The 26,789-nt window shown below is 44.5% G+C and overlaps 1 protein-coding gene and 1 long non-coding RNA gene across 3 annotated transcripts; one reads left to right on the plus strand and one right to left on the minus strand.

Annotated features, from left to right (window-relative positions):
* Window positions 1–25,059, minus strand: NUP50 (nucleoporin 50). 2 transcript variants are annotated; one of them, XM_003905691.4, is made up of 8 exons: window positions 24,607–25,059; window positions 20,050–20,128; window positions 16,328–16,411; window positions 11,937–12,123; window positions 9,140–9,802; window positions 6,332–6,413; window positions 4,538–4,656; window positions 1–3,591 (listed from the first exon to the last, which is right to left on the minus strand). In XM_003905691.4, exons 2-8 carry the CDS (start codon window positions 20,116–20,118, stop codon window positions 3,389–3,391), a joined length of 1,407 nt encoding a protein of 468 aa, XP_003905740.1. In that variant the 5' UTR covers window positions 20,119–20,128; window positions 24,607–25,059; the 3' UTR covers window positions 1–3,388. The 2 variants fall into 2 exon arrangements, with proteins under 2 accessions (XP_003905740.1, XP_009215752.1); XM_009217488.3 differs by lacking the exon at window positions 24,607–25,059 and adding an exon at window positions 24,121–24,249.
* A 7-nt stretch (window positions 25,060–25,066) lies between these two features.
* LOC108580775 lies at window positions 25,067–26,188 on the plus strand. The gene is made up of 2 exons (XR_001892327.3): window positions 25,067–25,340; window positions 25,523–26,188. It is a non-coding gene; the product is annotated as an uncharacterized LOC108580775 (long non-coding RNA).
* The last annotated feature ends 601 nt before the right edge of the window (window positions 26,189–26,789 follow it).

Below are 26,789 nucleotides of genomic sequence, written 5' to 3' on the forward strand. Positions count from 1 at the left end.
TTTTGTTTACTTTTCATTTATTCACATTTCATGGATTGTTACACTTCCTCGATGGGAGCATTCAAAACTAACAAGCTGAGATTATATTGTCTGACAATTCAAGTATTTTAGTTTTAGAAAACAATTTCCTATTTAAAGTAAAAAGCAAACAATTTATCCATCTGATTGCTAAGAAGTTTACATCTCCATTACAATTGTGTCTGCATCAAACGGAGAGTCCTTCGTCCTCAGGATGATTGTTACTGGCTGAGAACATACAGTGGCCTGTGTTCCGAATGCCTGATTGGAAAAGACCTCCCCATCATCTACCATACTACGGGACAAACCAGTATCTACTCAAATTCCCACTTCCAGAATGAGAGGACTCATCAGGGGTTTAGGAGTTTGCAAAGCCTTCAAAATACATCGTGCTTGAATTTTGACTCTTCTGAAACAGAATAACTGACAAATGCTCAAAAAACAAACTTGTTTAACTTTTACTGAAAAGGCTCTCAGTGAAAACTTGTTTTGAACTCTACTAGTAAGGTAGAATATTAGTTTTTCTTCCCCTCTACACCAGAAAAGGTAGTTTTCTCTCTCCTTTTTTTTTTTTTTTTTGGCATGCAGCATATACAAAATTGTAATCTAGAATTGAAATTGTAAAATATAATAATCCTCTTAAAGAAAATCAGTCCATGAACAGTCAGACTTGTCCTTCCATGGAAAACATAATCTAAACTTCTTTAAAAACTGGACATATTTTAAGTCTGTAATTCGAATAATGAAGATGGCATAACAAATTTTTTGCTTACTAGGAATGCGCAAAAGGATGAGATGGATACACAGGTTTTAAAACAAAAGGCCACTGGGATACTTAGTATTTGCCAAGATGCAAAACAATTTTAGAATAACAAAATACACACCTTGCTTTAGGCCACGTATATGATACACTTCATAGATTCTCAAAAGACGAAAATTTCAGTCCACATTAAACATTTTAAAGCATAATTGCTAATATTTTGTTAAAAATAAGTCAAACTAGACGCATAAATCAGAATTACCTGTTAACATAGTGGGGAAAACAGGTAAGCCCTCCGGGGGCCCCGTGCCCCAAATAAAAGACAAGGAGTTACATTTCACAGTCAAATCCACGTATACTCGGGCTCTTTACACCAATAATCAAAGTGGAGACCAACCAGTTCCTAAAGCATACAAGAGTGATTTTAAGAAAATCCCCCATTCTAAGTTTTATGGTAGACGTGTCACATTTTCCCTGTAATTTTCACTTTAACAGTGATAGTCTTAGCAGCAAAAATTTGCTGGGAATGTTAGGAAAAAAGAAAGCCACACATACCCACTAATTTAAAAATATATAAACTATTTTTTACAGAAGGGGCAGGTTTAAAAGATAATCCAATCATGATCTTTTCATGCCATTTTTTGTAGACTTTCCATACACGCGCAGACGCTAGCAAAGTACTGCGTCATATACACTTAAGTGTCCGAAAGATGCCTGCGAGCTTGATTCCAGCTGGTACCAGGGAAGCACATGTGGCTAAGTTGCAACAAACTTAAATTTGTTCCCCTTATTAGTTCTTCATCTTTTTAAAAGTTGAATAAACCTAATGTCAATCGGGCAGGGCCGGTATTAACAGCATCAACCACTTGCTTACTATAAATCATCGGCAACAAAAACTCACATGCATTCTCAATTCTAAAAAGTCAATGTAAAAATAATGGCCACTTCCTAGGTGCCTACTATAGCTATGTCTGACAGCACCCTATAACAGTACAAGCACACCTCTCTGCACGGATTCATGCAAGGCCACACACTAGGCCAGAGTCTCCCGGTGGAATCAGAACACTAAAAGTAGAGCAAGAACCTCATGACAGCGCTGGCCCAGTCACACCTCAGGAACCTCGTGACAGCGTTGACCCAATCACACCTCAGGTACCTAGGAGTTCATCATATTTGATCATAAAATTGCTCCCGGCCCCAAACTTTACACTTAAAGATTGTAGTTTTAAAAAAGCCACTTGTGCCATCCACAATTATTCTGACTACTCTCTTCTACATGCGAATGCGCAAAGCACCGAAGATCAGAACACACACACGTGAGCCCTTACGGCACCGACCCTGAGCCTGTACACAAGATCAGCTGGCACTAGTCTCAAACGATTCATGAGGAATCAAAGTGGAAATTTAAACATTCAATTCTGCATCTCATTCCTGTGCCCAGAGTCTTCAAAGAATGCTCGTGTTAGTTACCTGACAACTCTGGAGAAGTGACGTCGATATTCGTGAGCATAACCATGGCTCCCTGCCAAACAGACATATGGAACCTTATTCTTAAAAAAGTAAAGGTATTTCAGATATCAAATGTATAATATACTGCTGTCTAAAGTTAAAGGCAAAATTTACACACGATTTTCTCTTCCATTACCTTATTACATGTTTCCTAGTGAATTCAAATGGCTCATGTGTCAAAGCTCCCAGGCACGTCACTTGGTCATAGTTTTCATTATGCATGGGGTTGATTATGGTACAAATGCCTATGAGCATCTTCTTTTTCTAGGATGGTCTCGTTTGACTTTCATTTCATAAAAGGGTTCACCGTCCATGGTATAGATGATAAGCTACCAAACTTGTGCTTTTAAACCCATTCCTGGCAATCCCCCGTTATCTTAATTTTGTCTTTAGGGGGATAAAGAAGTTAACACTACCTCATGAATAGAAACTACAAAGCCAAAAAAATCCTTCACAAGCTGTTCATTTCCTTTTAAAATGAAAATGCAGGTCCTGAATTCTCGTGAAGCAGCCCACAGGGTTACAGGCCAATGATTCGTATGCTGAGGTGAACACTTAGTACTCACATTTTAGCTTCAAAATAAAAATAAAGCAGAGGACAAACACCTGTCACAGCGTGGCAGCCCAGTTCATTTGGTAACAGAATGAGTCTCACACGTCGGCTGAGCCCACCGGAGAGAAGCACACAAGCCAGCTTTCTTCTGAACGTAGCCAGGCACCTGTTCAAAAGCCTCTCTGGTGGTGGCGGTGGACCCCAAAACCCACGGGTTGGAAGAGCCTTTGGGAAAGCGAATCGATACCCTGATTGCGGTCCTTGAAGAAATCACTTAGGGTTAGTTTAATAAACAAACGAACATTAAAAAATCTTCCAAAAATTGCATTCGAATGTATTTTAGACTTTAGGCAGTTCTTAAGAAGGGAGAGTGCGGTTTCCTGACACTTAACATTTAAAGGTTTTATTGGCCACATTAATCTTCCTCACAAAAGTTTTAAGTTATCTAAGTTCTTAGAATGTCAAAGAAGAGAAGAAAACTGACTAAGTTTAAGGGGCGGTGGGAGAAGCAGCAACTTGGCAATAATTCCGCAGCCGACTTCGCACGTTCAGGCATCCTTTTTCTCCAGTAAAATTTTGTGCAACTCATCTGCATCCTCGCTGGTTTTTACCCGAATCAGCATGGTGACTGGCATGGTGGCATTCTTCTCGTCGATTGGTGGATTTGGAACACAGACGATAAGAACGTTATTTTTCCCTGTTCGCGTACATGGCATATTGGGCGGAATCAGAACATTCAGCAATATGTTGCCTGCATTCAAACAAAACCAAACCCATCAAAATTATAGAAGCTACAGCTCCACCAAACGAGTCTGTAACATGCTAAACATTAAACACTGAAATAACTTATACTTAATGGATCTAACATGGGGAGCCAACAGGAATGGCTCAAAATCAGGACTGGTTCCCTGAGAACTGGGAGGCCTCGGGGAGGACTTGCCCTCACTGTGAGGAGTGGCCTTCGGCCCTCGCTCCAGCCCGGGTCTCCGCAACCACACAGCGTTTCTCACTGAGCCAACAGCCTGGCTCAGAACCATCAGCCCTCTCAACTGTCCGTTTTTGCACTGAAGGAAGAACACGGTGGCACAACAGAATCTTCACTGCACCACATGACCAAAGGACACCTCTGTCACAGAGGCCGGCACAGCTCCCTGGGCAAGAGTGACACGACCGTAATGTTATTACTCACTAGTCAAGCCTACGGGAAAGAAAAGCGCCTCCCTGGAGTTTCTTTCTGCAGCACAGCCCCCTGTTCTCTACCCCTACCGCCCACTCCACCGCAGCCTGCCCGTCCTCCTCCTCCTCCGGGTGCTAGGCTCCTTGCAGTGGACTCTTTCCAGGGTGAACTGAGGGTGGACAGCGATCAGTTAGTGATCACTTGCTATATAAAAAGGATTCCTTTAAAAGGTTAATTTCCTTTGGGTGTTTATTAAACGGTCTAATCTCTAGCTTCTTAGTCACATTTCTAACACAAAGGAAAATGAAAAACCATTTTGTTTACAGTTTCTAACACATCTATGTTTCCTTACACACTATTATCCTGGGACTCAAAACTAGAAATAAGTAAATACAGGATGAATTTGGCCTGAATGCGCTCTGTTTAAAAACGTACTAATAACCTTGAATCAGCAGGGCAAAGGCTTTTATATACTATGTGATGATGATGATTTTGCGCCAAGTGAAAAAAAGGTACCCACCTAAATTGGTGTCTGCCCGCACCAAAAGCTGTGTCTTCTGATTCGCAGTAGGTTTTAAATGCAGAGTACCTATGCCTTTCTCTTTAAACTCATTGTCTTTCTTGTAAAATAGTTTACACCTATGGAGAAGAAAAATAGGTGCCATCAAGCATTCAGAGACGAATCAAGTCACAGTTTTCTAACAAGCACTCTTCACACTTGGGTGGAAAATCTGTATTAAATGAGAGTACAGGAAGTTTCAGGACAAATCTTTAAACGATCCAAAAGGAGCCTGAGCAAAAACCAGAATAAGAAAATCTGCTTAGAGATTTTAAAACCCCCTCCCCATTTTTTCAAATTAAACAATGGGCCCCATGAAACTTTTTATAACACTTTATGAAACTGTGTTCTCAAGTCAGTCAAAAGCAGGGCTCAACACCCCTCCCTCCCTATTCTGCTCCTTTGGCCCTGAGCTCAAGAGAGCTGATCTGGTCCTCTACAGACAGCCGCAAATAAAGGACAAAGGCTCTGTCCTGCATCTCGCCCACCTCTCCCTTTTTTTTGGCCTATTTCTTATTTTAAAAATTCTCCTCAAGGCTCCTTCAGTTTTTGCCCAACATTTTTAAATAAATTTGGAAAACATGCTTGGGTAGGGTCTAACTAATAACAAAGTAATCAAATATCTTCCCAGCCTCCTATGCTATACATCTCCTGAGGTTATTAATAATACAAAACCATGGCTCATTTATGTATTTATTTAGAGACAGAGTCTTACTCTGTGGTCCAGGCTGGAGTGCAGTGGCATGATCTTGGCTCACTGCAACCTCTGTTTCTCAGGGTTCAAGCAATTCTCGTGCCTCAGCCTCCCAAACACCTGGGATTATAGGCGTGTGCCACCACATCCGGCTAATTTTCATACCTTTAGTAGAGACGGGGTTTCACCATGTTGGCCAGGTTGGTCTGGAACTCCTGACCTCAGGTGATCTGCCCGTCTCAGCCTCCCAAAGTGCTGGGATTACAGGTATGAGCCACCATGCCTGGCCTCATTTGATTCTAATTAAAAATCTTAAAGTTGGGTCACTCCTTTATGTCATGTGAGTAGTGAAATTTAAAACACACACAGAAGAAACTGCTGGCCTCTTTTACAAGTTCTTGAAACACCTGGGAATCCCCAGGATGTGGTGACCTGTTACATGGAGAGCTGCTCGCTCATTATTCTGAAACTTCTGCATTACAAAAACACATCTTGAAAGTTTCTGAAATGGCACAAGTGTTTTTTCAGCAAATATCTTTGTAAAAACTAATCTCATTTAATTGAAAGGAAGATGAAAATTTTTATAGGTCCTAAACAGGAAGGGACGGTTACTGTGCATAACTTTTTGACTATGAGAAAATCCAGAAAGGCCAACCAAATCTCCTGGAAGGGATCAGAGATACTTCCAGGGTAAAGTAAGTGAAGCCAAACCTGAAATCAGTGACTTACTCCGCGATTTCTTTGTTGGGGGAGAAGGAAGGGGAGGGAGAAAGACACAGGGAGAGAAGAGGGAATGGGACGGGATGGGATTGGGAAGATCATAGAAGAGCCTGTCTCTAAAGCACTTTAAAAGAGCTAAAGTGACAGAAAAGAGTGAGACCTGCCCACCAGGACATTCCTAGAACTGGTTTTTAAAATAAACTGGCCAAGAATTCTTTCCTGTTCCACTTGAGAGCAGGCAAAGCTTGACCCTCAGTCAAGTCTGTAAGGACATTCTCCGGTCTGAAGCATGCTACCATGTCTCTAAAACACATGCACCCGCAGGCTCTGGTGAGTCTTACTTTTTGGAGTAAAAAGCATCATCTTCTTTTACTTCGGTAACTACTACTTTGGGTGGCTCATCATTCTCTTCTTCATCTCCACCTTTTATAAAAAAGACAATAATTCAGTAAGATTCCAATCCAGAGTTTAAAAAAGTGACAGAGTTTTGTTATATAACACCCTAAACATCCACCTGAGCACTCCAAGTAAACTGAGAGACATAACGCAGGGGGATGCCAGAAGGGAGTGCCTGCTGGATTTTAACTATTTTGTGAAAAACAAGAATCCTTTCTAATGGGAACATACCTCTTAATTCTAAATAATTTCCAATATATAGAAAACCTTAGAATGGAAAAATCTCCATGCTTATGACAGAAAAATAATCATCACTCTATATTCAAATTACCCACTGGAAAATTACATCTCAGATGAGTTTTTAACACCTTCACCCCTGAATATTCCTGTGACCATATCCACAACAAGTATCAGTAATGGCCAAAGATAGAAAAATACTTTTTTTTTTTTTTTTTTTACAAGGGGGCAAGTTGTCGGAGAAATCATTCCAAAACCCCAGTGTTTGTCTGAATTGCCACATGGGTCACTGCTCTGGTATCAAAGGTATCCCCACTAATGGGGTCTCCCAAACATGGGAGACCTAGGCCATTATTTAAACAAGACACTATTTAAACACATGTATTAGGCCGGGTACAGTGGCTCACGCCTGTAATCCCAGCACACTGCAGGGCCAAAGCAGGAAGATCACTTGAGCCCAGGAGTTTGAGACCAGCCCGGTCAACATGGTGAGACCCCCCCCAATCTCTACAAGAAATAAAGTTAACCAGGTGTGGCAGTGCATGCCTGTGGACCCAGCTACATGGCAGACTGAAGTGGGAGGATTGCTCGAGTCCAGAAGGTAGAGACTGCAGTGAGCTGTGACTGCGTCACTGCACTCTAGCCTGGGTGACAGAGCAAGACCTTGTCTCAAAAAAATAAAAAAACACATATATAAAAGGATCCTCTTAAAGAGAACGGCAGTTGCATAAAAACTCACTAAAAAGCAATTCTAAGAAAAACAACTCTGGTGCTCAGATGATGGGTCACACGACGACCCATCTCACCACTCCAATCTCCCCGGTCACATGACTATCCATCGCATCACTCCAATCTCGCTGGTCATGTGACTAGTCATCACTCCAATCTCCCCAGTCACATGACTAGCCATCTCATCACGCCAATCTCCCCGGTCATGTGACTAGTCATCGCATCACTCCAATCTCCCTGGTCACATGACTACCCATCTCATCACTCCAATCTCCCCGGCCACGTGACTACCCATCTCACCACTCCAATCTCCCCGGTCACATGACTATCCATCTCATCACTCCAGTCTCCCCCGTCACGTGACTAGCCATCGCATCACTCCAATCTCCCTGGTCACGTGACTAGTCATCTCATCACTCCAATCCCCACGTGACTATCCATCTCATCACTCCAATCTCCCCGGTCTCCTGATGCGTACACTGATAACCAAGGGCAAGGAACAGGCGCTCACTGAGGGGCATCCTGCATCCACTGGGACTCGATTCAAATCCAGCGTCACTGTGTCCCAGTGCCTGCCTCAGGAAAGACTCCCCATTTGTTTTAGTTATGGGAAGCAGAGAAGAAATAAAAAGGGGAGACCTTTATTTCACCCTGTGCCCAAAGGGCCCATGCCTGAGGATAGACTTGAAAGTAGGGCAAGGCAAAACAGCAATGGAAGTCTAGCCTCCTGCTAGAAAACCGTAATTCTAAGGATCAGTATGTTCGTATGTCTGAAAAGTACACTTTTTCTTTTGTTGAGGCAAGGTCTGTGTTGCCCAGGTTGGAGTGCAGTGATGCATCCATGGTTCACTGCAACCATGAACTTCTGAGCTCGAAATACTCCCCTCAGCCTCTTGAGCAGCTGTGACTACAGGCACCCACCACCTGGCCTGGGTAATTTTTTAAAATTTTTGTAGAGATGGGGTCTTGCTATGTTGCCCAGGCTGGTCTCAAACTCCTGGCCTCAGGTGAGCATTCCACTTCAGCCTCCCAAAGTCCTGGGATTATAGGCGTGGGCCACCTCACCTGGCCTCATTTTTAACTGCTTACAAGTAGGCATCTTCACAGACATCATTTGTTCACAATCACCATGTGAGGAAGTGGCATTATGACATCACCCCACTTTTTAAGCTAACAACAGAGGGAGTGGAGGGCCCAGACTAAGGCCCAGACCTTTTGCCTGGTCTAGGGTACTGATGCTACATACAGGAGACATCACTTAGACACCACTGCTGTCCTCTGGAAAGGAGGTGCCTCCAAACCCACAAGAGGAAAACACTGTTGATTTGTTCTCTATGGCTATGAAAAGTCTACATTTTTAATGTATAGTCAAGTACTGTTTTGCCACATGACTTTATTTACAGTCAAATCTCCTAAGTACAAATCAATTCAGGGGACATTCATGATGAACTTGGTGAACTTTTTCCAAAACACAATTCTCAAAAAACGTCTTTAATTCACTTCTTTTTTATATGCTAAGCCACGTGTGTTTGAGACGTTTCAAAGTCAGGTGTTTCCAAATTCATTTTATTTTTAATCCTTATAAACAACCCTACAAAAGAGGTCTTACTCTTTTATAAAGAAGGAATTGGAAACTCAGAGAAGCCGGTTAGCTCTGCCCAGGGCCACACATGGAGAGGACAACAGCGTCTCAATGTGGATCCAGACCCATTCGGAGTCAAAGTCTCCGTGTTTCCCAAGACACAAATCTCATGCAAACCTCACCCAATGCCAAAGCTGGTACTTACCTTTGCGTTCACCACTGTCACCTTCCACTTGGCCCTCCAATGGTTTAGTGGGAAATGGTGAAGAGACTGGTTTACTCTGGGTGGTATCTTTGCCAAATAAACTGGAGGTTCCAGGGGAAAATGAAAATCCAGTCAGGGGGACAGAGCTCAATGAGCCCAAAACAGAGCTATCAACTTTCTTGCCGAAATTAAACGAGGCACTTGTCGCTCCTAGTGACGGGTCCGTTTTCTTTTCAGATGCAGCCTCCACCTTCTTGTCAGGTGTATCTTCAGTTTTGTTGCCGTGAAACAAAAACGTTGACTCTTGCTGTAACTTTGTTGAGCCGAAAAGGGAAGGAGACTGTGTTTCAGCCGCCGTTTTGTTAGATTCACTTTCAGAATTCCTGCCACCATTCCCGTGTTGCTGTTCAATGTTTGCTAAATATTTCTCGTAGTCTTTAAAGATAGGTGTCAGATCACAGAGGGGGTTTGTATTCACGTGCTTCACTATCCAATCCCGCACGGAGCAGTTCAAGGCGGCCAACTGCTTGTGATAGGCATTTCCGACACAAGCTTTACTGGAAGCAAGGCCAGAGGAGGAGGGCTGCTGACTGTCCCCGTTAGTTTTGGGATTTGAAACTTTTTTATCAACCAAGGCGGTAGGGCCATTTGCAGCAAGAGAACCTATAGAAAGTTAATAATTAAACCATTTATTTAGACTAATTTGATTAAGTCATCTAGATTTTTATGCCACTCTGCCTTTACACTTCCTGCTTTGACTGTATCTCCCCCTCCACCGAGACAGTCTTGTTCTGTCACCCAGGCTGGAGTGCCGTGGCATGATCTTGGCTCACTGCAACCTCCGCCTCCCGGGTTCAAGTGGTTCTCCTGCCACAACCTCCTGAGTAGCTGGGATTACAGGCGCCCACCACCACATCTGGCTAATTTTTGTATTTTAGTAGAGACGGGGTTTCACCATGTTGGCCAGGCTGGTCTTGAACTCCTGACCTTGAGATCCGCCTGCCTTGGCCTCCCAAAGTGCTGGGATTATAGGCGTGAGCCACTGTGCCTGGCCTACTGTATCCTATTTTTGTGACAGCTCAAGAAGTATGTGTTCAAGGAGTAGTATTTAGTAACTGGTTATCAGTAAAACCGATGAATAAAGATCAAGTCAAAGTTTATATAAGAACACTAACCACCATATGCTTGTTCTACACATTTTAAAAATAATCTTTTCCTTCAAAAGGACACCTATTTGAGATGAGATCAGGCATGTCCAGGGTGGTGTGGCTGTAGACAAAAGGATGCCTATTTCAAACAGCACTGTCAGAATAGCAGGTCAGCATTAACACTTAATACCCAAGGTTCTTGGAATGAATAGTATTAAAGTATAGTCGCCCCTCTGTACCTGCAGGTTCCACACGTGTGAAATGCAGTCCTCAGCCAGGTGCGGTGGCTCATGCATATAATCCCAACACTTTGGGAGGCTGAGGCGGGCAAATCGCTTGAGCTCAGGAGTTTGAGACCAGCCTGGGCAACATGGCAAAACCCCATCTCTACAAAAAATGCAAAAATTAGCTGGGTGTGGTGGTGTGCACTTATAGTCCCAGCTACTGGGGAGGCTGATGGGGGAGGATCACTTGAGCTCCGGAGGTTGTGGCTGCAGTGAGCCAAGATCACACCGATACACTCCAGCCTGGGTGACACGGCAAGACCCTGTCTCAATGCAGTACTCTGGGGATGAGGACTAGTGGATACAAACACTCACGTTTCCTATCTAAGAGTTATGTTGGTCTGACTATGGGACTTGAACATCCGAGGGGGTGCTGAAACCAGTCCCCAGGATACTAGGGGATGGCCGTAGTTAGAAATCTTTACAGAGGCTGGGCGCAGCGGCTCACAGCTGTAATCCCAGCACTTTAGGAGGCCAAGGCAGGTGGATCACGAGGTCAAGAGATCGAGACCATCCTGGCCAACATGGTGAAACCCCGTCTCTACTAAAATTACAAAAATTAGCTAGGCGTGGTGGCGTGCGCCTATAGTCCCAGCAACTCGGGAGGCCAGGCAGGAGAATCGCTTAAACCCAGAGACAGAGGCTGCAGTGAGCAGAGGTCGTGCCACTGCACTCCAGCCTGGTGACAGAGCAAGACTCTAACTCAGAAAAAAAAAAAAAAATCTTAACAGAGAGCGCTTACTTTAAATCACACTACACATTCTGCCAAATTAAAATCAAACAGTACACACTTTCAGAATCATCAGCTAACTACAACCAACCAGTCAGGATCATTTCCAAGCTTTTAACCCATGTTGCTAATTCCAAGAGTTTTTGACTAATTCCCTCAAAACAGGATCAGGCAATCAACACATCCCATACCCAAACCAATCTAGCGTGGGAGGGACCCTAGTCACGGAGAACCTCATCTGAGTTCCCAGTAGCTGCTTTGGTGTGAGGCACACAGAAAGCCCTTGCACACAAAGGGTCTACATAGCATTTTCTTTTCTCTCTTGACTCTACATCAATTCTGAGGGTCATTCTCCTTTCAAAATTGAACATTCTGAGGCTTAGAGGCCAGGGTCACACAACTGGTAACTGGCAGAACTGAGAACAAAATCGAGATGTTTTGGATCAAAAGCCTGTGCTCTGCCCACTTACTCTGTAAATAACCAACACCTCCCTAAGTCTCATCTCTTTCATTATTACCCTAGTTTTGCTCACATAGTTCCAAGACACAGGGTAGGTATAAGAAAAACATCTTTGCAAAGCTATTTTCCATAGATTATACTTACACAGGTGGCTGGGGGATGGGAGCCTACTTACCAAAGGCTACCTTGGGCTCTGCCGCTGCCTTCGCACTGGTGAAGGGAGGGGCACTGGCTATGTTGTTTCCATTTGACAGTCCTTCCAAAGGCTTCCCTCCAGCGCCACTACCAAATCCAGGAAACCGTCCTCCTCCAGAAGGTACAACCAAACCTTTAAAACCTTTAAAGGCTCCTCCACTGTCAGACTGAAATATGAAGGAGGAGCACACATTAGGTAAGCATACTTTCTATTACCAAATAAGCAAGTGAGTGACTATAGCATCTTGGCTAAATAGCACCTAGACTCCATATGCAGTCAGCATTATAAGGCAAACTGCTGGCACAAGCAGAAATAAGAAATGAGATGGGAGGATTCCATTCAGAAGAATGGCTTTGCAACCCAAAGCTGCCTTCCTGAAACAGGCAGGAAGGACATTTAAAAAATATATGTGTATTTTTAGGACATAAAAGGTAAGAAAGACTAATGCAATAAACCTGTGTGCCCACTGCCCAGCCTCAGAATTACTGAAGTGTCTCAATAAAACTAAATCCCAGTGAAAGATACTTCATGTACTACTCAGCCAAAGACCATTTACTGCCTAAAGAAATTATAAAAACATCAAGTTAGGTTAACTAAAAATATCCATTTGCCTAATTTCTTAAGAACATCGGTAGCTTGCAATCTACTTTCAGCCTACAAAAACTTAGATGATCAAGTCTCAAATCTCCATGTTCCTGTTAGTTGAGCAGCCCGGGACAACTTCTTACTCTCCTTTTCCTCACTGCTTCCTTAAACTCGATTGTTTTGACAAGGTTTTTCTAGTAGGCCTTTTCCCTTTGTGCTAGCCTGCTCACATCTCTAATCTAAAATGCTCTGGAAATGTTTGGCATTCCTTATGAATTCTAAAGCTCCTCTCTGCCCCTGGAACTTTTGGACAAAGGTTCCTCAGTTTATAGTGTTTTGCTAAATAAACTCACCACAATTTTTAGAAGCCCTTTTTTGTTGTTGTTCAAAGAAGTGATTACATTTTAGGAAGTGATCTGCTTCTTAGACCAAACACCTAAGAAAGTTCACCAATCTTAAGTTTCCATGAGTGAATTATAATCATGATTTCACCAAAAAAAGAAATTAAACTGGAACCCCTTCATTTACTAAATGGGCCAGTTAGCCTAAACTTTATTGCATGTTTTTCCAAAACCAAAGTGTCGATCTCATCTACAGAATTTCAGATGTTTACTGACCACTGATATATTTACGGCAATAAAATTAGGCAAAGAATGTAAAATTCTAACTTGTATGAGTTTTAATGCACATATCAAATACAGCTTAGATTCTGTTGCTCTAAATTTGATTTTTCGTCATTTAAAATTCCAAATACACCAAACTGGTAGCTGTCATTTTAAAACAATGATTCATGGACAAACTCAGAGCCTTCAATTTTGCACAAACTTAACAGTCACTTGGTTTTTCTAGGGATTTTAGAAATTGCTGATAGTAAACTGGCTCTAGAATCATAACAAAAATTCAAGAACCACAAGTTAAACAAAAAAAAAGATATTCAGAAAAATGAGAGTAAAAGTTGATTACGATATTCACCAAGGGGCCGGCGTGTGGCTCACACTTACAATCCCAGCACTCTGGGAGGCTGAGGCAGTCAGGTTACTTGAGCCCAGGAGTTCAAGACCACCCTGGGCAACAGAGTGAGACCCCATCTCTACAAAAATGCAAAAATTAGCTGGGGGTGGTGGCGCGTGCCTGTAGTCCCAGCTACTCAGGAGGCTGAGGCAGGAGAATTGCTTCAGCTCAGGAGGCAGCGGTTGCAGAGTCAAGATTGTGCCACTGCACTCCAGTCTGGGCGACAAAGACCCTGTCTCAAAAAAAAAAAGGGGGGGGAATACCCATGTGGGCTGCATGGGTACTGACACAGCCCCACATCCCTCAATTTCCCTCATTGGTTTTATTTTTCCCCATGGCACTTACAGAGGAAAAATTAATGCTGTGCATTTATTTGTTTCTCTTCCATAGGGCAAGGAGATTTTGGTCTTTTTTACTCACCAATGTATCTCCAGTGCTTAGCAGATCTATTGAATCCACTATTTAGGAAAAGCCACATTTCAGCGTTCTGGTGGGTGACATGACATTTAATTGTCCTAATATACAAGTTCTGATGAAAACTTCAGGCTAAGAGTTACAGCTAAAATTATCTGTGGATTTCTATTATCCACCTACATTGAATTTCCCTTAGTGGCCCAAGGGCTCCTGCCCTCTCCCTGCCTCGTCCCTTCAGCTTAATTGTAGATTATGGTCTGTACTGTTTCTATCTCTTGACCTTCCTTCGGTTCCACAGGGGGACTGCCCCTCCTTCAGAATGGCTTCCCTCGGCTTCTGCAGTGAGCTGTTGTTCCTCCTTCCTCGTAGGGCCCTCCACCTGCATGCCTCTTCTCGCCTGCTCCCATGACTTCAATCCCCACATGACGAAAGCTCCCGGAGCTGTGATCCTTGCCCTAATTCCTGTTCTCTACCTAGTGGTCTTCTAGGGCTCTCCACTTGAGTGTCCCAAGGCCTTTCAAATACAACATTTCCAAGACCAACCATTTCCTCCTTAATTAAACTGTCCCTTCCCTCACGTATCTTCTCAGTGAAAGAGCCATCAAACATCACTCAGCTCAACACCTACATCTACCACCTAATCACCAGTCAAGGCAATTCATAAAATCAGACCAGAAAAAACAAAAAAATAAAAACACCTGAAGTTCAAGAGGTTTACTGTACAATAGGCAGGGAGAAATGTATCGTACACTTGAAAACAACACCATGTTGTACACCATAAGCACGTAATTTTTGTCAAATCAGAAATACAATTTTTAAGCAAAATATAAGTAATTAATTACAAAACAGAAGACCTAATCTCTAGCTTGGATCTGAGATATGCTTCCTCTGTACCTACTTCCTTTCTTGGCAGTGCAACCCCTGTTAACCTGAATGCTACATGAAAGAGCTTTTACAACGTCAGGAAATGAAGCTCCTCTCATGCATCTGAAGCGTGCAATGGAGCAGAGAAAGAGCACACACTTATGACATTAGCCACGGCATTCTAAAGTTCAAGACTACCCAGAACCACCTGAGAATCAATTTGATGTATGGTTATGTATCTCTGCCTCGAATCACACTATATTAGTATATACAGTAATATATTTTAGGAAAATTGTGAATACTTGATCTTTGTAATATGAATTGTTTTCCCATTAACACATACCATCATTTATGAGACACTCTGCGTGACTGGCTGTTGTAAACCTCTGACTGTCTCCCCACCACTGCCACCTACCTGGCTCCCTTCCTCACATGTTTTCAAACTTAATAAATTTTATAATCAAAACTTTGGCAATGTAATGAATATTTTTGTAATAACAATTTAATTTCATTGCTTCTCAAAGTGTGAGTGATATACCTTTCCTATCCTTTTTATTTGGAAATAAAAGGGAAATAAGCTTCATGTCCCTTAAGGAGAATGCTTAGGAATGGAAAGATTTCTGCTCCCGGGATGTCTGCGTTATGCTCACTGGCACGGCACCTCTAACCTGACTCTCTGAGATCCTCCAATGACGGTCTCCTTGGAGCATCACGTTGGTGCTCAAAAAGCTTCAGATCTTGGAGCACTTTGGATATTCAGATTAGAGACACCCAAGAATACAGTCTATTCTTGATGTTTTAAACATCACAAAATGTGGGGTAGGGTAGGTTTATTTCAAAGCTGCCACCCAGGATGTTCAAAGTGGCTTCTCCTGCCTAACACCAGATGTCCAGGCCACCAAGACCACACACTCTTGCGTCTAGAATGTATCTGAAGGGAGAGGATGTACTCGGGCAGAGTTCTTAGATGCAGTGATTGCTTAATAATCACCACATTATTTCAATTTAAGAGTTACAACTCATCTTTCATCTTTCTTGGCACAGGAATGAATCATGTTAATATACTATACTACAAAGAAAGTCCACACCTAAAATGCTTCTAGTATAGTGAAAGGGCTCCTCCTACCCAGGCCTCGATCCCAGGGAGCAGACAAGACTCTCAGAAGATCCTTGCATTTTCCTTTCTTCCTCCAATCTGATGCCACTTCACCCACCTCTGTATTGCTTTGCTCGTTTTTCTTCTCCTCTCCATTTTTTATCCATATTGTCACTCAACTTGAATTTGTCTGTATTTATCTTATTTTCTCCACTGGATAAGCTCTCTTTAAGGTCCAGACCTTACGTTTCTTATTTTTTTCTATCTCCTCTGATCTACATTAAAGAATAAGCATTTTAAGAAAGGATTTGTTGATATCATTGCTCCCAGCGGAGGGAATGCTGTACAACTTAGAAATCAAATGAGTATTTAATAGCAAGAGCTATAAGGAGGCACTCACTTCGAATCCAACATTTCTGCGCTTTGCTTTCTTTATGGCTCTATTCTTCAAGACTTCCTCACTGGCCACGGAGAATGTTCCCACCTGCAAGACAATACAAATTCAACAGCAGTAAGATAAAGCCAAAAAGATGACAAAATGCTCAACAACAAGAAGCTAGAACTGAGCCACTGCGCCTGGCCTCTCAAAAAATAAATTTTGGCCAGGCACAGTGGCTAGGGCCTGTAATACTAGCACTTTGGGAGGCCACAGGTCAGGAGTTTGAGACCAGTCTGGTCAACATGGCGAAACTTTGTCGCTACTAAAAATGAAAAATTAGCTGGACATTGGTGGCGGGCACCTGTAATCCTAGCCACTCGGGAGGCTGAGGCAGGAGAATCACTTGAACCTGGGAGGCAGAGGCTGCAGTGAGCCGAGAGAGCGCCACTGCACTCCAGCCTGGGCAACAGAGCAAGACTCTGTCTCAAAAAAATTAATTAATTTTGTTATTTATAACATACACACGATTTTTAAGATGAGTCCTGCCCAACGTACAAAAGGCCACAGAGGCACCTAGGACCTCGCTGGAAAACCACTGCTCTTCCAGATGTGCTCAAAGTGCACTCATGTCCACACATCTGATGTCCACATCAGAAATCTGCTGAGTATCTTCGGCTTTAGTTTATAACCTTTTTTTTACCCTGTAGGGTCGGAATAAAATATTTCCCGTGCAAAAATGCTCACCTATAGTTGTTTCAGATCATGTTAAACTTAATGGGATCCTACACTCATAGAGGGGACGTCTGGCTGCACTTGCCCCAAGTTAAATGGACTTAACTAAATGTAATCTTTCCATATATTTCATTAGCATATGTTCAAATGGGAGCTCTTTCATTCCTCAATATTTTAATGTCTAAGCAAATTGTTACATGGTAATCTAGATGTTACTATAGCCCAGAATGTAACTGCTTAAGATCTTAACCAACAACAAAAAGCCAAAAACCCCCATAACCAAAGATTTTAGTTAAAAAGCACCAAGTCAGTTTTGACCCTGTCAAAACATTCACATCCTTGTGATTCATAAACATATGAGATGCGATACACTTGCAGAGAAAAAAAGTACTAGTACCAGAAAGATTCCGAAAGAAGGAAAATGACAGTCTAAGAATAAGCCTGGTAGGCCAGGCGCGGTGGCTCAAGCCTGTAATCCCAGCACTTTGGGAGGCCGAGACGGGCGGATCACGAGGTCAGGAGATCGAGACCATCCTGGCTAACATGGTGAAACCCTGTCTCTACTAAAAAAATACAAAAAACTAGTCGGGCGAGGTGGCGGGCGCCTGTAGTCCCAGCTAGTCGGGAGGCTGAGGCAGGAGAATGGCATAAACCCGGGAGGCGGAGCTTGCAGTGAGCTGAGATCCGGCCACTGCACTCCAGGCTGGGCGACAGAGCCAGACTCCGTCTCAAAAAAAAAAAAAGAATAAGCCTGGAAACACTTGCAAGTTTTTAAATTTTTCTTTTTTTTCCTTAGCACTATGCTGTTAACCTGAAAGGCTAACTTGGTTACAGATTTCCTTAGTCATCTGGCCTGGGGGTAACACACTGCTGATAAGGTATTATTGTAGAGTCCAGCCCTGCAGTGCTTTGTGGGTGTTCTCCCTGAAGGGGGAAAAAAGAGATTTTAAGAAATAAAGACACAAAACAAAGAGATAAATAGCTGGGCCTGGAGGACCCTTACCACCAAGACACTAGACTGGTAGTAGCCCTGAAAGGCTGGGCGTGCTGATATTTACTGCATACAAGACAAGGGAGCAGCGTAACAAGGATGAGTCGTCCAGATTGATAAGCTCAAGCAAGTCACGTGATCATGTGACAGGGGACCATTCCCTTTTAGGTAAAAGGGAGCCGAAGCAGAGAGGGAAGGCAGCATACGTCAGCGTTTTCTTCTATGCACTTGTAAGAAGGATCAAAGACTTTAAGACTTTCACTATTTCTTCTACTGCTATCTACTAAGAACTTCAAAGAGGAACCAGGAGTACGGGAGGAACATGAAAGTGGACAAGGAGCGTGACCACTGAAGCACAGCACCACAGGCCTCCAGATGACTGTGGGCAGGCCTGGATAATATCCAGCCTCCCACAAGAAGCTGGTGGAGCAGAGCGTTCCCTGACTCCTCCAAGGAAAGGAGACTCCCTTTCCCGGTCTGCTAAGTAAAGGGTGCCTTCCCAGACACTGGCGTTACCACCTGACCAAGGAGCCCTCAAGCGGTCCTTATGTGGGCGTGACAGAGGGCTCACCTCTTGCTTTCTAGGTCATTTCTCACCATGTCCCTTCAGCACCTGACCCTATACCTGCCGGTTATTGCTTGGTCACATCAGTAGTACAACAAAGAGTAATATTAAAAGCTAATGATTAGTAATGTTTATACTAATGATTGATAATGTCCACGATCATCTCTATATCTCATTTGTATTATAATTATTCTAACTATTTTCTTTGTTACACTGAAACAGTTTGTGCCTTCAGTCTCTTGCCTCTGCACCTGGGTAATCCTTCACCCACATCCTGTAAGTACAGCTGTGTTTTACTCTGTTTTTTAGACAGAGTCTCACCCTGCTGCCCAGGCTGGAGTGCAGTGGTGCAATCATAGGTCACAGCAACCTTCAACTGCTGGGCTCAAGCAACCCTCGAACCTCAGCTTTCCAAACTGCTCTGACTGTACACTCAGGCCACCATGTTCAGCTAATTAAAAAAAATTATTTTTGGGTCAGGCGTGGTGGCTCGCGCCTGTCATCCCAGCACTTTGGGAGGCCGAGGCAGGCCGATCACTTGAGGTCTGGAGTTTGAGACCAGTCTGGCCAACATGGTGAAACCTTGTCTCTACTAAAAATATAAAAATTAGCTGAGTGTGGGGGCACACATCCATAATCCCAGCTACTTGGGACACTGAGGCAGGAGAATCACTTGAACCTGGGAGATAAAAATTGCAGTGAGCCGAGGTCATGCTACGGTACTCCAGTCTGGGTGACAGAGTGAGACTGTCTCAAAAAAAAAAAAAAAAAAAAAAAAGAAAGAAAGAAAAGAAAAAAGAAAAAAAAATTTTTTTATAGAGACTGGGGTCTCTCTATGTTGCCCAGTCCTATTGTTTATGAGGGAAAAATGATCCGATTTCCTCAGGGGAGACCATTTTTATTTTGCTGGAAAAGGAACTAGGCCAATCTAAATTCTATTCCTATAAATGCAATTGTTAGGGGTCTCAGATCTACCATTAAGAAGAGGAAATAAAGCAGGCCTCCAAGAAGCATTAGGGAAAGGGAGTACCACAGACCGAGATGGTGATGGCATACCACTTTCACATCTGAGCAGTGTGCTAAGTTCATGACTAGATAACCTACCTCAGCCTTCAATCATGACTAAAATAGCTTACTGCAAACCATGGGTTTAGAATGCTTCAAGTATACGAAACTCAGGAGGAAACTGCTTCTACTAAGGAGAATATTTAAGGAGCGGGCACTAGTGGAAAAGCACATCTAAATGTAATTAATACATTTCTACACTAACTAGAGGTCACAGAAATGTAATTAATAGCTACACTAAGTACAGGTCATGTGATTTCTTGTCATCTGCCATTCATGATGTTCTTAGAAAGGTCTTTTAGTTCTGTCACAAGTCTTCATGAGGAACCCCAAAATGAATTTAAAAGGTAGAAGAAACAGGAAATCATTCTTAGAGAAGCTACTTTTTACCTCTTCAGCTTCATCTTCTTGATCCCAATTCCTATCTGTCAGTTCCTTCTCAGCATTTCTTTTGGCCATGTTTTCGAACCTGTTATAGAAAACAGAAGTAAGGAGTTCATTTCTTTAAAAGAATAAATTCTTACAAAGAATTTAAAAAATTCACTCTAGCATGAAATGAGATAAAAACATCTCTGATGCCACTGGAAACTGCTTTAATGAGAACTTCACAATGGTGCTGTTAGACTCCAGTGTTACAAATCAATAAAGGTTTTTTCCAGGAGGCAAAAGAAGATTCCCAGGGAACACCAGCACTCCTGAACAACACTAAACCAACTCCATTTGGAAAAATTAAAATGAAATATCAATTTTTAAAAATCTGGAATCTGAAGTACGTATATATGATCAAAAAGTCCTTAACTAACTTATTCTATGCATATAAAGTTTTGCCATAAGGAAAACAATTTTAATATTTAAAATTTTCTTAAAGATGATGCATTAAAGAAGTGTATCTTTCAGTAAGAATACAAGGAGGCCGGGCGCGGTGGCTCAAGCCTGTAATCCCAGCACTTTGGGAGGCCGAGACGGGCGGATCACGAGGTCAGGAGATCGAGACCATCCTGGCGAACACCGTGAAACCCCGTCTCTACTAAAAAATACAAAAAACTAGCCGGGCGAGGTGGCTGGCGCCTGTAGTCCCAGCTACTCGGGAGGCTGAGGCAGGAGAATGGAGGAAACCTGGGAGGCGGAGGCCGAGGAGCTGAGATCCGCCACTGCACTCCAGCCTGCAGCCACATGAACTGTTTTAAAAAAAAAAAAAAAAAAGAATACAAGTAATGGGTTGGAAATGCCTTTACAACAAGAATATTGTTCTTTAGGCTACAGCCGACAGAGATACATGGTTCCAAGACTGAACATTTCGTTGCCTCAAACTGTATATTGCCAAGACAATTAGAAGTTCAAAATGATTAACATGGATGTGTTAGTATTCTGAGAACTTATAACCTTTCAAAAATAAATCATTGGCTTAACTCTTGAATACCATGGCATTAGTGGAAGGGGCAGGACTGGGGGAACAGCATGAACTCTGCAGTGGATTCCGGTGCCTATCCAAAAAGGGTGCTCCTGTCCATCCCTTAAAATTTGCAATTTGTTTTCTGATCCTAATATCATAACAACAACAGAACAAAAAAGTCCACAATCCAGAGCTCCACTCTGAGTGTTATGCTGGCTTCTTCACTAACTCTCCCGCTGGACAAACAAACCTTTCCATTTCCTCTACTACCCACCTCGCCCAGGAGCTTACTGATTAGTTTTGGGGACCTGCCAGGTCTTGTTAAACCTACCTGATATTCTCCCCACTCTTGTTTGCCCTCAACACCACAACACACCAGAGTAAGCTTGTTAAACCTACCTGATATTCTCCCCACTCTTGTTTGCCCTCAACACCACAACACACCAGAGTAAGCTTCCTAGAACTTTGTAGTCACTGGGATATAAGGTGATACATCACTCTTTAGTATCTAAAAGTAAAATGCAAATGCTGGCATTCCAAAGGCCTCTACAATTTGATGGCCAGTTGAGTAATTACACAGGGGCTGTCAGTTTGTACTACATTTTAGTGATTTTTACATTTTATAAGTATGTGCTATTTTTCTGATTACAAATGATATTAAAGTCCAAGATTCTAAAACATAAAGTATGAGAATACACTTTCCATTCGCTGGGAACCCTCTCTTTTTAATGCCGGGCCAAAAATACTTGGTTTTGTCATTAATCTTTGTCATACAAACAAAAACAAATACAGGAATACACATAATTCTTTACTGTTCAGAAACCAGGTCTCTATACGGATTCTTTTTTTTTTTTGAAACGGAGTCTCGCTCTGCCGCCCAGGCTGGACTGCAGTGGCCGGATCTCAGCTAACTGCAAGCTCCGCCTCCCGGGTTTACGCCGTTCTCCTGCCTCAGCCTCCCGAGTAGCTGGGACTACAGGCACCCGCCACCTCGCCCGGCTAGTTTTTTGTATTTGTTTAGTAGAGACAGGGTTTCACCGTGTTAGCCAGGATGGTCTCAATCTCCTGACCTCATGATCCGCCCGTCTCGGCCTCCCAAAGTGCTGGGATTACAGGCTTGAGCCACCGCGCCCGGCCCTCTATACAGATCCTTTTGGCAATTTTTCTACTCATTAACTAACATCTCCACCAGAGGGTCGGAGAAGTAAGAAGTTGCCAACGGTCACATATGCTATTTAAGATTAACTGTAGGGTCGGCGCAGTGCCTCACACCTGTAATCCCAGCAGTTTGAGAGGCCAATGCGGACAGATCACTTGAGCTCAGGAGTTTGAGATCAGCCTGGCCAACATGGTGAAACCCCACCTCTACTAAAAATACAAAAATCAGCTGGATGTGGTGGTGGCACCTATAATCCCAGCTACTCGGGAGGCTGATGCAGGAGAATCTCTTCAACCCGGGAGGCGGAGGTTGCAGTGAGCTGAGATCGCGCCAATGCACTCCAGCCTGTGTGACAGAGCAAGACTCCATCTCAAAACAAAACAAAACAAAACAAAGAAAAAAGAAAATTAACTGTGGAGAAAAAAGGGATGGAGCTGAATGCACAAAAACTGTAACAGTAAAATTTTACCTTCTAACTCATACCCACAATGAAGAGACAGGTGGCACAGCAAAATAGTCTAAATAAATGTAGGGGCTTCCACGTCGTAACACACTCACCAAATCAGTATATAACCAAAAGGCAGGGATCTTTGTTTTGTTTACAGATATACTCCAAATGTCCCAACAGCACCCAGCTCAAACAGCAGGTGTCCTGTCTATCATTAGATCAATGAGCTGGGGTATTGCATAAAGTATTTCAAAAAATACTGAAAGATCTGGCATCCCAGTTTTGCCATTTTCTAGCTGTGAGAACTTGGGCAAGTTATATTTAATTTTTGTGCCTCAGTTTCTTCATCTGTGGAACAGGAAGTATTAAGAAAGTTAAGATAAACAAAGATTGGCTTAGAACACTGCCTGGAGCAGAGGATGGGCTTAATAAATTATTAAACAAACAAGTGTTATTAGAAGCAAAGGCTATAAACTACCATTTTTCCTCCAAAACGTAAAAGTTGTAGCATGGAAGAATAACTTGGATTACAAACCAGACTTTTAAAAACATTTTACCTAATCCCTATTTTATTTCAAAGCATGACACTTCAGACAATACATTTTACTTCTATGCTAGAAGTGGGGGGCGGGGGGGAACCCTCTGTAAAATATTCTGAACAAGGCCTGGCACCTGGCCTTATGTCTAGCTACTATTATGAAGAACTTAAGGGAGGCGGAAGAATCACTTGAAGCCAGGAGACGGAAACCAACTTGGTCGCTACAAAAATACAGATGGACATAGATTAGATGAATAAATAGAAATAAAAAATTAGCCGGGCGTAGTGGCGCACACCTGTGGTCCCAGCTACCTGGAAGGCTGAGGCAGGAGAATCACTTGAGCCCAGGAGCTTGAGGCTACAGTGAGCTACTACTACACTTCGGCCTGGTGACAAAGCAAGACCCAGTCTCAACCAAACAATCAATAAAAGGGAATTTAAAAAGCGTCTGCGCTTGTGGGTAAAAAACCACCAAATTCGACATGATTTCTAGGTATGAAGCAACGTGGTAGGAGACTGAAAGTCTAGGCAAACTGGAAAAAACATTATTTGTGCCTGATATAGTTATGTGGTCTCTGGCATCTGGTGTAGCTCTGCCCTTGGAGCTCAACTTGTCAACATCAGCTTAAAACGAAAACACAGATTTCGTTATACTTAATGGTGAGGTGCCTTGTTGAAGGGAGAGAACAAGCGGGCCAACTAAGGAGACAGAAATACCGAATCTCCAAACTGTTTCTTAATGGAACCGAGCAAATGGGTGATCAATGACCCGGGAACGCAGTAAGAAAGTGAAGCTAGGCCAGAGAGGTAATGGGCCCAGGAGAAAAGCGACGAGGGGTGGTCAGGGGGAGAGGAGAATCGAGAGGAATCGCTAGGAAGGAAACGGAGACCACCACGCTAGGACAGCCCTGCCAGCCCCCTACCTCCGCCGGGGCCGCAGGGGCGAGCCTCACTCGAGTCGGACGCCGCAGCCTGGCGAGGCCCAGCGCCCGCTTCACAAACAGCCCACGCTGCGTCGCCGCTGTCATCCCACCCCACCGTCCACCCGTCGCTGCCCACCCGCGCGCCCCGCCCGGCACGCGCGCCCGACCCAGGCTCCCTCCCTAGGGTCCCGGCCCCTAGCCCTGTACCCCACTCCCCAGTGTCCTGTCCTCCAGCCCCTCCCCAGGGTCTGGTCCCCCGGCCCCGCACCCCTCCCCAGGGGCCCGTCCCCCGGCCCCGCACCCCTCCCCAAGGGGCCGTCCCCGGGCCCTGAGCCCTCACCCCTCTCCCCAGGGTCCAGTCCCCAGCCCTGCACTAGCACTCCCCTCCCAGGCCCGAGCCCGCTCCCGCCCTCCCGGCCCTGGGCTCTCAGCACCAGGCTCCCGCCCTCAGCGCCTTCCCCTCCTGCGCCAGCCGCCGCCCCTCACCTCCTCGGCGGCTGCCGCAGCACTCGCTAGGTCTTGGGTGCGGCGAAACCCGGGGCGCGGCGGCGCTGGGGTCTGGAGCGTGCTGGTGGTCGTCTGGCCGAGCGCGCTCGGCCGCTTCCGGTGCTGCCCTGCGGGCCTCAGAGGACTTGGTGCTTGGCAAGCCCAGAGACTCAAACACCATCCCGGGGGGGAGGGCTCCTCACGCTGTGTTCGGCAGGGAGGCGAGAGAGCCGGTTCAGCCCGAGACCGCCGTAGTAACCGCGCCGAACACGCTCCGGGCGGCCATTTTGTAACTCGAATCTACCCCCAAAACCAATTCGAAAAAAAGGGAGGAAAGAAACGCCCGCGTTCAGCTACTGCGCAAGCGCGCCGGGACCTCCGGTAGCAGCGCCTCCTTCCGCCGGCCGGGCCCCTCACGCGGCGCATGCGCCCAGCTCCCTAGAAACCGGCGCCGGGCTGAGCGTGCCTGTCTCGCGCAAGCGCGCACGCGCCGACCTTAATCGCGGAGCCGGAGCCGGCGCCGGCAGCGGCGGCTTGGGGTGTTCGGCTCACGTGGGGCTGGCTGCGCGTCTTCCAGGCTGTTCTCGCGCTAGTCGCTGCTAAGGGGCCGGCCATGCGCGAGGAGCTGCGGCGAGGAAGGTCGGTCAGTGGACATGGCCGAGGCTCGCGGTGTCCGTGTGTGGGAGCTGCAGGGCTGAGGAGAGGCCGCCCGCGACCCTCGGGAATCCTGTGAGGTGCCAGTGGGATCGCCTCACGTCAGGAGGCCCCGCCCCGGGGCTGGCCGTACCTGGCCGGGGTGGCCCGGAGCGGCTGGGTCTCGGCGCCAGGAGGGGACGTGTGGACCGCCTGTTAAAGGACCCCTCGTTCGCTGACATTTGATTTTGCGTCGCGTGGCTTCTCTTCTGTTTTTTTTCAGCCCCTGAGATCCCTTAGTGCGTCCTGGGCACTGAGCTTTGTCACCCAGGCTGGATTGAAGTGGCGCGATCTTGGCTCACTGCAACCTCCGTCCCCTGGGTTCAAGCGAATCTCCTGCCTCAGCCTCCCGAGTAGTTGGGATTTCAGGTGCCACCACCGCGGCCCGAACCCGTGTGGAATGTTTCACTTTGACCAGTGTCTGCGAAATGGCGGGGGGCTTAGAAAATGGTGCAGTTTGGACTAACAGATACGGCGACATCAAAATGTTTCCTGGGTCTGTTAAGTCCTGGGTTTGTTAACATTATTAATCTGTTCCTGTAACCCTAAACATGTTGTGATTACTAAGAATGCAGCCAACAGGTCTCTGCCTTATTTTACCCAGCGCCTGTTTAGGATGGAATTGGTCCGGTTCCAATGTCTCGCACAGACTTGCTGCTTGAGCTCTAGGTTGTGACCGTGTCAGGGATAGAGGCAGCTTAGGTGGAGGTAGACTTTCTTGTATTGGACATTGAATTGTGGCTTATTAAAAGCAGAACTTTTATTCTTGCAGTAGTACAGTATTGTAAGGGTAAGCAAAATAATGAACGCATTTAATTCTTAATTACACATTGTAGCATGAAATAAATGATGCCTTTCTAATACAAATAAAAAAGATTTATGTCTATAATAGCACTGTAGCTGACTTGCACCTATCTGGATGGATTTCACTGCTGACTAAAATGACAGCTTTACACTGGCTATAACTCAGGAGAATGGAGGCACTTTGCACGCAGACATCTACCTCCATTGAATTTGGTTACTTCCTTTTAATGAAGCTCAAGTCTCATGTTATGAAATACTGCTCCAAAGGTGTTAGCCACTTTTTTCCTATACTCTGCCTTTCAAAAATCCCTTTCAATTTGCTTAACCCCTGAGAGCCGAAGGACTTTGATGGTTGTTAGGTTGGGTCATTGTCATCGTGTTCAGTAAATAAATATCCAGACATGTCAGTTTACCTACTTGACCTAATTCCAAATGAGTCCATGGTGATGTGATCCTGCCTTTCTTTCTGCTGTTAGAGGTCTATGCCAGGAGCCAGCTTTGTCTCCGTTTTGCCACAGTGATCAAGTCATAAATGTCTCAGATCATTCAAGTCCAGTTTAACCTAGTAAAGAAAATTGCAAGATAATATTGCTGTATTCTAGCTGTGTTCTGGCCTGCATTTTAGGTAGGCTTAAACCTTGACCTGGAGTCATTCCTGTTACGATTTACCAGAAAACACCCAACAG

The sequence above is a fragment of the Papio anubis genome, chromosome 16, assembly GCF_008728515.1.
Source record: "Papio anubis isolate 15944 chromosome 16, Panubis1.0, whole genome shotgun sequence".
Classification (NCBI taxonomy): domain Eukaryota; kingdom Metazoa; phylum Chordata; class Mammalia; order Primates; family Cercopithecidae; genus Papio; species Papio anubis.

Bases quoted from the DNA above. Each gene is read 5' to 3' on its own strand.
- NUP50 (XM_003905691.4), bottom strand. From the start codon at position 20,118: ATGGCCAAAAGAAATGCTGAGAAGGAACTGACAGATAGGAATTGGGAT. The intron at 12,124-16,327 runs GTGAGTGCCTCC...TTCATATTTCAG, and splicing joins GCAGAAATGTTGGATTCGAA to TCTGACAGTGGAGGAGCCTT. The intron at 3,592-4,537 runs GTGGGTACCTTT...GTTTGAATGCAG, and splicing joins GCGGGCAGACACCAATTTAG to GCAACATATTGCTGAATGTT.